The sequence below is a fragment of the Pristis pectinata genome, chromosome 6, assembly GCF_009764475.1.
Source record: "Pristis pectinata isolate sPriPec2 chromosome 6, sPriPec2.1.pri, whole genome shotgun sequence".
Taxonomy (NCBI): domain Eukaryota; kingdom Metazoa; phylum Chordata; class Chondrichthyes; order Rhinopristiformes; family Pristidae; genus Pristis; species Pristis pectinata.
In genome coordinates, this window is record NC_067410.1 from 105,129,841 (window position 1) to 105,141,086 (window position 11,246).

Genomic DNA, 11,246 nt, shown 5'->3' on the forward strand with positions numbered 1-11,246 from the left:
GCTAATCATGGGCTGATGGTAGCACAATGGTTAAGTTACTGGATTGGTATCCAGAGGCCTGGACCTTTCTTCAGGAGACATCTTGGGTTGGCAGAGTTGCAAAGCTGGTAGAGCTGCTGCCTCACAGGTCCAGTGACCCAGGTTCAATCCTGACCTCCAGTACCATCTGTGTAGAGTTTACACGGCTTCCCTGTGACCACATGGATTTCCCCTGGGTGCTCTGGTTTCATTCCACGTGCCAAATACTTGCAGGCCGGAGCTTAATTGGCCAGTGTAGATTGTTCCTAGTGTGTAAGTGAGTGGCAGAATCTGGGGGAGTTTGATAGGAATGAAGGGAGAATAAACATGGGGTCAGTGTAAATGGGTGCTTAATGGTTGGTGTGGATAATAGGCTGAAGGGTCCATTTCCTTGCTGTATTATTCTCTATCTATCTTGAATCCCACCATGAAAGCTGGGGAACTTAACTTCAAGCAATTAAATTAATGTAGAATTATAAAGAAAGTTATTACCAATAATAACAATCATGAAACTATCAGATTATTGGAAAATGTGATCAAACTCACTAGTGGACCATGGAGAATTAGGATGGGTGATAAATTGCCAGCAACATCCACACCCTGTGACTGGATAAATAAGAAAATGCAGCCTACTGGAAGAATATAGAGGACACATTCACCAACTGAAAAGTATTTTGTACTTTCACCTTCAAAACTATATCATTATCAACAGGAATTAGTTTGGGATTCCTACAAATGACTGAACTTTCTTCATAAAAATGTGCCCTTTATATATTTGTGGATATATATTTAAAGACACAAAGACAAAAATAGGTAAGAAGCAATTTTTAAAGAAAGGCATAAATTATTGTCACCTGACTTTTACACAAATATAATGGTTAATTGTGTTTCAAGCCCTAACTATGAAAAATAAGCATTTTATGTATGTTTACAGGAAGGGTATGTCCTGAACTGTCTGTCATATCTTTAGTTTAACTTGCTGTGGCTTATAATTCCTAAATATTTATGACTGTATCTACTCTGGCATCAATCCATTGTTGGAATGACAAGTTGCAGATATTTTTCCCTTGGCTTGTTTGCTTTTTATTTCCCTCTGCTTTCTCATAGCTTGGATCAAGTTAAATCCCCTCACCACCCCTCCAACCCCACCTCATCCACCCTTATGTCCCCTGCCCCCCGCATGTAAATAAGCCTGAAGCCATCGCTGGCTCCTTTCCATGCCAGACGATTGCAAATTATCATTTGTGTCCTCAGTTCTTTCCACTGTCTCCCACTCAAAAGCCCAGTGGCATTTTAATTGCTCTGTCTATTCAGACAACTATTTGTTGACATATACAGAGCAATGGCAAACATATGTAATAATTTACCCTATTATTATGAACTCTTAAATATTGTTCTTATTTTCCTTTCCTGTCTCCTGCTCTGTTAACAAAGACACATCATTTTGCTTTTGGCCACAACAGAATAAGTAGTAAACACTCCCCTCCTTGCACTCTCACTGCCTTGTTGAGCAGCCAGCATAATCAAAGACCCCACCCACCCAGGTCATTCTCTCTTCTCTCGTCTCCCATCAGGCAGAAGATACAGGAGCCTGAGGGCATGTACCACCAGGCTCAAGGACAGATTCTATCCAATGGTTCCCTTATATGATTAGATGGACTCTGACCTCACAATCTACCTTGTTGTGACCTTGCACCTTATTGTCTATCTGCAATGCACTTCCCTGTAGCTGTGACATTTTACTCTGTACTGTTATTGTTTCTACCTGTACTACTTCAATGCACTCTGTACTAACTCAAGGTAACTGCACTGTGTAATGAATTGACCTGTACAATCAGTATGCAAGACAAGTTTTTCACTGTACCTCGATACAAGTGACAATAATAAACCAATACCAATACATGTATGTGTTCGTGCTGATAGTCAAATATTTGACTTCATGCACATTTGAGAAAATGAAGTCTATGTAGATGTACAGCATGACCTGTATTACATGCAGGTATGGGGTGATGTGCACCAAATCAGTTCACATAATGACCAGGCAATGATCATCTCCAATAAATGAGCATCAACCCACTTTCTGCTGATATTTAATGCTGCTATTATCACCAGTTGTCTCACCAACAATATTCTAGGGTGTCACAATTGACCTGAAATTTAATGAGGTTGGCCACCCAACCACTGCAGCTATTGGTCAGAGTCTAGGTATCATGCAGTGGGTGAATCCTGATCCATCAAAACTTTTCCACCAACTACAAGTCAAGAGTGTCTTGGAATTCTCCACTTGTCTGGCTGAGTGCAGCTCCAACAGCACAACGTTATCCAGGGCAAGCTGTTCCTCTTGATTGACACCTCATCCACTTTTGTATGCATTCATTTCCTCCACCCTGGTGCTTCATAACTACAGAGTGCATCATCTACAAGCTACACTGCAGTTACCCAGTGAGACCTCCTCAACAGTACTTTCCAGGCCTGTGACCTCAGTATTTTGGTGAGCAGTGGCAGTAGGGACATGGAAACATCACCTTGAGCTTCCCCTCCAAGATGCACATCATCTTGACTTGGAAACATTTTGCTACTCCTTGGTCTTCACTAGGCTTAAGTCCAATGACTCCCCACCCAACAGTGGGAGGAGCATCGCCAGAAGAACCATGGTGGTTCAATAGACCATCACCATCAAAATATTAGGACTGGTATTGCTAGCAATCCCAACATCCATAGGTGAATTAAAACAAAACTATCTGTGATTATTGCTCGTATTTCAGATTCCAGACCGATTTTCCTGAGTTTTTGAGTTGTAACTTAATTAATTTACAAACCTTTTTCACCAAAAAGCAGTTAAACTCCCAATAACTTTTGTTTGTCTTTACATATGGCAATTAGATTTTGAAAGCTTAAAAATGTTAGGACAGAGGGAGAAAGGGATAGGACAATAGGTTAGGAAGTTGTTGAGTGTATGAAGTGAGATATTGCATTGGTCAATTTAAAATGGGTAGAAATATGTATCAGGTCTGGTGTATGACAGTGGTCAATCTGATATCTCCCATTTTTTCTAATTTCCAAGATGAATTTCTTTCCACTAGGTCTAATATGGTTCAAGCTGTCCCCAGGTTAAGAATGCCTGGCTTATGGACACCCCTACGTACAAACAAGGTCCATAATATTGTTACATTCAAAAGTGCAATATACTTAGATTCAATTGCACAAACGGTAGAACTATTCCTCTCTCTCCACTTCTAGTAATTGTTCTTTCTTATCAGTCTTGTGTGCTTTTGATGCCATTTGTTACAATAATGTGGAGGTATGGTTACCATACTGAGTGATTTTTGTTTATTTTCTGACTTACATACAATATTGACTTATGGACACTGTAAAAATGGAACCCATTCATTATCCGGGACAGCCTGTATATGGATTTGTGTATCATCCAAATATGCAGTGCAGTGAAGCGATTATCTGTTAGTAAATAGCAACAGGTTAGATAAATGACTGACTATACCTGGTTGCCTTTCATTGAGTTCAGCTAACCACTTCAAGTTACAGTCACAAAACCATTTGTTGCCATGTAGGTAGATACTTTCAATTTCTGAGATGTAAGACAGCAGGTCACTTGGAATGGATGTAAATGCATTATCTGACAGATAAAGGTGCTTTATTGAAGAAACTTTGAAGATCTGGCTGAAGCGAAATGTAACGAATGTATCTCGGTGCAGTTCTTGAAGCATGTTTCCTTCCAAGTGGAGCAGTTTCAGTGAAGTGAGCCCATAGAATGCCTCAGGATTAATGAATTCAATGTTGTTGTGGTCCATGTGTAACCGCACTATGTTGCGAAGACCATGAAAAGTCTCACGATTCAATGCTTTCACCTTGTTGTAGCTCATTTTCAGAACCTTTAAAACCAACAGATAAAGTTGTTATAGTCTCGTCCATGGTATCTACAAATAATAGAGAAATGGTGACATAGGGAAACAAAGGACTGCAGATGCTGGAACATCCGGGTGAAAAACAGTATGATGCTGGAGAAACTCAGCAGGCCAGGCAGCATCCGTGGAGAAGAGCAGGCGGTCAACGTTTAGGGTCAGGATCCTTCTTCAGGACTGAAGATCGGAAAAGGGCAAGCCCAATGTATAGGAGGGAAAAGCAGAGCAGTGATAGGTGGACCAAAAGAGGGGAGGTGGGGTGGGCACAAGGTGGTGATAGGTAGATGCAGGTAAGAGATTGTGATAGGCAGGTGTGGGGGAGGAGGGGAGAGCAGATCCACTGGGGGATGGGTCAAAGGTATGGAGGAGAAAAGGGTAGAAAAGAGAGAGAGAAAGGCTAGGAAAAAGCACACATGGTAGTGTAGCGGTTAGCGTAATGCTATTACAGCACCAGCGACCCAGGTTCAATTCCTGCTGCTGTCTGTAAGGAGTTCATACGTTGTCCCCTGGTCTGTGTGGGTTTCCTCCGGGTGCTCCGGTTTCCTCCCACATTCCAAAGACGTACGGGTTAGGAAGTTGTAGGCATGCTATGTTGGCGCCAGAAGCAACACTCGCGGGCTGCCCCCCAGAATATTCAACGCAAAAGATGCATTTCACTGTGTTTTGATGTGCACGTGACTAATAAAGATATCTTATCTTAATAGCTAAATCAGGGTGGTAACAAGTATCAGCCTTGCCAACATCCCAAGAATGAAGTGAAGTATCTGACTGTGGGAGATCCTACCTGCAGAGACTGTAGATCTTTGAATGTGTTGTCCGGTATCTCTTGGATCTTATTACTGTGAAGCATCAACAGTTCAAGACTTTTCAAGCCTGTGAAGCTGTCGCTTGTTAATTTCATCAGGTTATTGTAACTGCAAGAAAACAGGTTTTTTAGTGCCAGCCCATCATAAGCAGATCAAACGTTACCAACGGCAAGGTGATTAACACTAACCCCAAGTTTATGCGTTCCACGTGAGCTTGGATGTTTGCCGGGATGGTGTTGAGGTATCTGAAGGTGCAGTGGATCTCGGTGGGTACATAGCAGGCACATGGTTTGGGACAAGTAAGGCAGACGCGCCAACACCAGGTGAAAGTGCCCAGGATCACGAGTAGGCTCCAGTGCAGAGAGAAGGCAGAGAGGCCTCGTCCACTGACCACATACATCCTCTTTCAGGACCTTGGAAGAACCGCCCTACGGAAAGTAGTTACATACCGCAAGATTCCTGTCAATGGACCAGATTTGGAGAGTGATTTGAGGAATGCAAAAGTAAGTTTTATGCCTTAATGTTGTATTGACAATTACAGATAGAACATAGAACATAGAACACTACAGCACAGTGCAGGCCCTTTGGCTCACAATGTTGTGCCAACATTTTATCCTGCTCTAAGATCTATCTGACCCTTCCCTCCCACACAGCCCCCTATTTTTCTATCATTCATGTGGCTACCTAAGAGTCTCTTAAATGTCCCTAATGTATCTGCCCCCACAACCTCTGCCAGCAGTGCGTTCCATGCACCCACCACTCTCTGTGTAAAAAACTTACCTTCCTCCAATCAGCTTAAAATTATGTCCCCTCCTGTTAGCCATTGTCGCCCTGGGGAAGTCTCTGAGTGTCCACTCGATCTGTGCCTCTTATTATCTGTTTTTGTTTTGCAAGTATTTCACCTGTCAGGCTCTGTCTCCATCTCCACCCTCCCCTCCTCAGTCTGCCTATCACCCCCTTCACCTGGATCCACCTATCACCTGCCACCTCTCCCCCTCACCTCTTTACACTGGCTATTTCCCCTCTTTCTTTCTAGTCCTGATGAAGGCTCTCGACCCGAAACGTCGTCTCTCTATCTCCCCCCACAGATGCTGCTCGGCCCGTTGAGTTCCTCCAGCTGATTGTGTGTTGCGCCAGATTCCAGCATCTGCGGTCTCTTGTATTTACAAAACGGCTCTAATGTTAATAGGAACAAAACCGCACTTTGTGTTATTACAACTGTTCACATCGGGCAAGTACAACAATCAAACTGTATTTTGTAGCATATATCAATAGTCTATATGTGTATTATAATCCATCAAGTCATGCGTCTATGTTTACAGTAAGTACAGTGCAGATGAAACACACCTCCGCTGTAAATTCTGTAGTCTATTAAGTTGTAAAGTTGGATTTATCTTTGAGACGATACAGGCTCAAAAGCGCCCAACACGCCAATTAGAAGCAAGATCGCTGCGTTATTTTACTCAATCAGCCCTGGGTTGTCCTGCCAATAACTCTGAAGATTTTGGGTGCTGAATCTCATGACTAATGACTTGGAGCAGGGTCGAGACGCCCGCTCACTTTGGTGTCCCCGCCAGAATGCGCGTCAGACTCTGTGCAGCTGAAGAGCTCTCGCAGTCGTTACCAAACGTCAAATATTTAAAGAAGTCTTATTAAACCTTGGAGTTTCATCAGGTTATTGTAACTGCAGGGAAACAGGTCTTTTAGTGCCAGGCTATCACAAACAGATCAAACATTACTAAGAGAGAAACTTGCGCGTTCCTCAAAATGCAACTTATTCCTGAGTTTCTCCTCCCTACACAGATATTTGATAGATCCACGCTGTTTTGTTAGATGCTCAAAGTGGGAACTCATTAACGACAAGCTTATTTTACAACACAGACGAAGAGTAACAGAGCGACTTGCCTGGTGATGATTGCATTTATTGTTTGTTCGGTGGGTGAAACCTTCCTGCAATCTCCATGTGGATTACCAGGTACGATTTAGACGTTTTCTGCAGCTTCCCGGAACGAGGTTGTGTTCTCTCCTGAGGATAGGTCGTTACAGAGTGATATACCAACATCTAGATTTTGATTTGTACTCATTAAACAAATTCAACTACAAACCCACCAACATCCAGTGTATTTGGAGAACACCTCCTGACCAAAAACGAGCGCATACCAACGCCTGGTAACTAGCTTTTAATTACAATATTGTTTGGCCTTTTGACAAGTGCTTCATGCTGATGTGTAGTCAGGGACTGCCTTTCAATTTCTCCCGAACAGACTTGCGTTTGCATTTAACCCCAGCGACACAGTGACTTAAAATAAGCATTAAAATGCAAAAGAGACAACAGCAGCAGGTGAGGTTCACGGCACTTACAGCTTGCTGGGGAGCCAAAACCCGAAAGGACCAACGCTTAACGCGGATCCCAAGAGCCACCTGTTGTCTAAAGCACGTCCATATTTCTAGACCACGGTTTCGGTCAAACTTTCTTTGATACTTTATTACAGACGTTCACGGACGTTCGGTGCTGCGTAGACTTTCATAGACAGCAGAACCCTCCCTCAATGCACTGCAGAATCCGTAGCGTGGGAGACAGAGAGAAGGGGAGGATATTCTCTAGTTTTCACGCGAGCACTCAATAAATTTCCACTGTATAAAGCAAGCGACCGTCCCTCTCTTGCTACTTTAGCCTCTGAACCGCTCCAGTCAAGGTTCTGCCCGCCTCACTTTTCATTGAATATCTTTCAGGAGCTTCCGAGTGATTTTGTAGTTGTTGAAAATCATTGGGATTTCATTGTCAGGGAAGGTCTGAAGGCAAGAACACCCCGCGGTGTTTGTCCTCGCCCCGAACCCCACCCTCTTTCTCATGTGAGATATCTCTGACCTGTTCCTTCTGCTTATTCGTGGCAGTCCCTCTACCGGAACAGTACTGTGGATCTTTTTTGGCAAACGACTGTTAAAGGTTTTCTTTGTAAATCCACCCTTTCACGTACACTTTTCCCGAAAAAAGTCACACAGGCTCCGGCGCACGCACACAGATGCAGAGTGAACAATACTCTCAGACACAGTCCCTTTCGCACACAGTCACACTGACACGATTTGCTTCCACTGTTACAGACACATCCTCACACATTCGCACAGTCTGCACACACAGTCTCACCCACACTCGTCCACTTTCTCACGCAGACTCTCTAATACAATACTTCCCTCCTCACGAACACGCACTCACATTCCCGCACACACTCGGACTCACACACACTCACAGAACACACAAAAAGCTGAGGGAGCTCAACGGGTCAGGCAGCATCTATGGAAGGAAATGAACAGTCGACGTTTCATCAGGCCTCCACCTTCATCACACTCTCTCACACCCTGTTCTCTCTCACACGCACGCATTTTCTCACATACACACTATCGCTCACACTCACGCACATTCTTATGCACGCCGACATGCACAATGACACACATACACTTTCTCCGACAACCTCACACAATCTCCCACGCATACCCACACACGCTCATACACTTCCAAACTTAAACGACGACACGCACTCAGATTCTTCCCCGTCCCCCTCTCTCACACACTCTCTTTCACACACACACACAAATTCTCCCTCCTCTCTCTCTCTCTCACACACACACAGATTCTCTCCCTCTCTCTCCCTTCCCCTCTCTCTCTCTCTCTCACACAGATTCTCTCTCTCACACACACACAAATTCCCTCTCCTCTCTTTCACACACAAATTCTTTCTCCCTCTCTCTCCCTCCCTCCCCTCTCTCTCTCTCACACACAGATTCTCTCTCCGTTCTCTCTCACACATAAATTCTCTCTCCCTCACTCTCTCTCTCTCACACACACACACACACACACACACACACACACACACACACACACACAGATTCTCTCTCCCTCACACATACACATAGATTCTCTCTCCCTCTCACACACACACATAGATTCTATTCCCCTCTCTCTCACCCTCTCCCTCTCTTTCTTGCTCACACACACACAAATTCTCTCTCCCTCTCTCACAGACACACTCGCCCTCTCTATCCCTCACACACACAGATTCTCTCCCCCTCCCTGTCTCTCTCTCACACACACATACACAGATTCTCTCCCCCCCTCTCTCTCTCTCTCTCTCTCTCTCACACACACACACACACACACACACACACACACACACACACACACACACACACACACACACACACACAGACTTTTCAGTCAATTCTTTCCATTAAACTGTCCTTCATCCCGAACACTAATCCCAGAAAATGATGTTCTCCGAACGTACCCTTTAAGTATTAGGAATGCAATTGTCAGTGAACTGTGACTAAACAAGTACTTTTATTTATATCCATTGTATTTTGTATCTCATTATCCACCCGTTTATAACTTGTACTATCAGGTTACAGTGAGTAGATTTCTCACATTCTAACTTGTGAACGGTGCATTGGAGATACAGACCACAAATGCAGTCCTTACACAGTCAGGTTTGGTATTGGTATTGGTTTATTATTGTCACTTGTACCGAGGTACAGTGAAAAGCTTGTCTTACAAACCGATGTTACAAGTCAATTCATTGCACAGTGCAGTTACATCAAGTTAGTACAGAGTGCATTGATGTAGTACAGGTAAAAAACAATAACAGTACAGAGTAAAGTGTCACAGCTACAGAGAAAGTGCAGTGCAGTAAGGTGCAAGGTCACAACAAGGTAGATCGTGAGGTCATGAGGTCATAGGTCATAGTCCATCTCATTGAAGTGGTTGAACAGACCAAATTTTCATTTTATTAACCGGGGGGGCAGTGTAAGTAGTGTTTTTACCTGCATTCTAGGATTCCATTCATTCTCAGTGGAACCGGCTACAGGATGTCATTCATTTGATCATAGCTGCAGTTTAGTGTCGTTATCATCCAGAGGAATTTTCAGACCGTGACGTGCATAGATAGGACGCTGAATTTATCATGCACTGTGCTCCTGCAACCTCGGCGCCAGCAACAAACCGGCAGAGGTTGAATAAACATCTGGAAATGATCATTTCAAGAAGCAGAAGGAACCACTGCAGCCCAGCTGGGCTTTGATGTTACTGAGGGTGATGTCTGGAAGGACACTGGAGAAAGGATTCAAGTTGTAAACACTGCACAGGTATTGGTAGTCCTTACACAATGAAGAGATTCCCCAGGACAATGGATACAAAACACGCAGCAAATTCAAAACGCGCGTTTTCCTTGAAGTTATGAGTAAAATCAATATTGCAGGCGCGGCTTGAGGGTGAGAGGAAGTAATGACATTTAATTAGAGAGAATTATATGGCCCGGAAGTAGGGCCTTCGGCCCAACTCGTTCATACCGACCAGGTCGCCTATGTGAGCTAGTCCCATTTGCCCGTGTTTGGTCCATATCCCTCCAAATCTTTCTTACCCATGTACCTGTCCAAATGTCTTTTAAACATTGTAATTGTATCTGCCTCTACCCCTTCTTCTGGCAGCCGGTTCCATATACCCACCACCCTCTGTGTGAAAAAGTTGCCCCTCAGCTTCCTGTTAAATCTCTCCCCTCACACCATAAACGCTCTAATTATTGATTCCCCGACCCTGGGGAAAAGACTGTGATCATTCACCTTATTTATGCCCCTCGTGATCTTATATACCCCTGTAAGGTCACCCCACAGCCTCCGATGCTGCAGGATAAAATGCCACAGACTATCCAGCCTCTCTCAAGCCCTCCAGTCCTGGCAACAGTGAATAAAATCTGTGGAGGGACGCTGCTCAATGTTTCTCAACCCAGTGACTTCCTCCAGTAGATTGCTCGGTGTTCCAGATCCCAGCATCTGCCGTCCCTTGTGTCTGCAGAGTGTTGCCACTGAGATGGACCTGGCTCCATTTCCAACTCAGTGGCTGATGCAGTGGTGCAGAGTTAATAAACACTCTGATTTCAAATATATTCCCACTACCCGACACAGGGATGGAAATTTACTGGGGGATGATAAACAATCCTAGCCCAATATTTCCTGGGAACACACAAAACATTACTCATGACTCAATCCATAGTTTGATAGGATCACATGGTCGCAGAAATATACCCTACAGACGCAGGCCGTTGCACCCACTGTGGCAGGCACTGTAGTGTAGCAGTTAGTGTAATGCTATTACAGTGCCAGCAACCCGGGTTCAAGTCCAGCCGCTGTCTGTAAGGAATTTGAACGTTCTCCCCATGACTGAGTGGGTTTCCTCCGGGTGCTCCGGTTTCCTCCCACATTCCAAAGATGTATGGGTTAGGAAGTTGTTGGCATGCTATGTTGGCGCCGGAAGCATGGCAACACTTGCGGGCTGCCCCTAGAACACTCTATGCAAAAGATGCATTTCACTGTGCATTTCAATGTACATGTGACTAATAAAGATATCTTATCTTACTGTGACTGCACCCATTGCAGAAGAATAACTGTGACACAAAGGGAAACCTTCCTGGACTTAGAGAATCGGAGTCGTCCAGCAGGGGAACAGAGCCCTTCA

General features: G+C 44.2%; 1 protein-coding gene across 2 annotated transcripts in view; it reads right to left on the reverse strand.

The window, feature by feature from the left end:
* The window catches only part of igsf10 (immunoglobulin superfamily, member 10), a 30,717-nt gene extending 24,938 nt beyond the window's left edge, over window positions 1-5,779 (reverse strand). The window contains exons 1-4 of one of the 2 annotated variants that reach the window (XM_052018703.1): window positions 5,745-5,779; window positions 4,933-5,203; window positions 4,723-4,852; window positions 3,518-3,908 (exon numbers count right to left, since the gene is read on the reverse strand). In XM_052018703.1, coding sequence (XP_051874663.1) covers window positions 3,518-3,908; window positions 4,723-4,852; window positions 4,933-5,144 — 733 coding nt within the window. In that variant the 5' untranslated portion in view covers window positions 5,145-5,203; window positions 5,745-5,779. Of the gene's footprint in view, window positions 1-3,517; window positions 3,909-4,722; window positions 4,853-4,932; window positions 5,238-5,744 lie in introns of those variants that run through there. The other variant, XM_052018704.1, reaches the window with a different exon arrangement.
* Window positions 5,780-11,246: the final 5,467 nt, after the last annotated feature.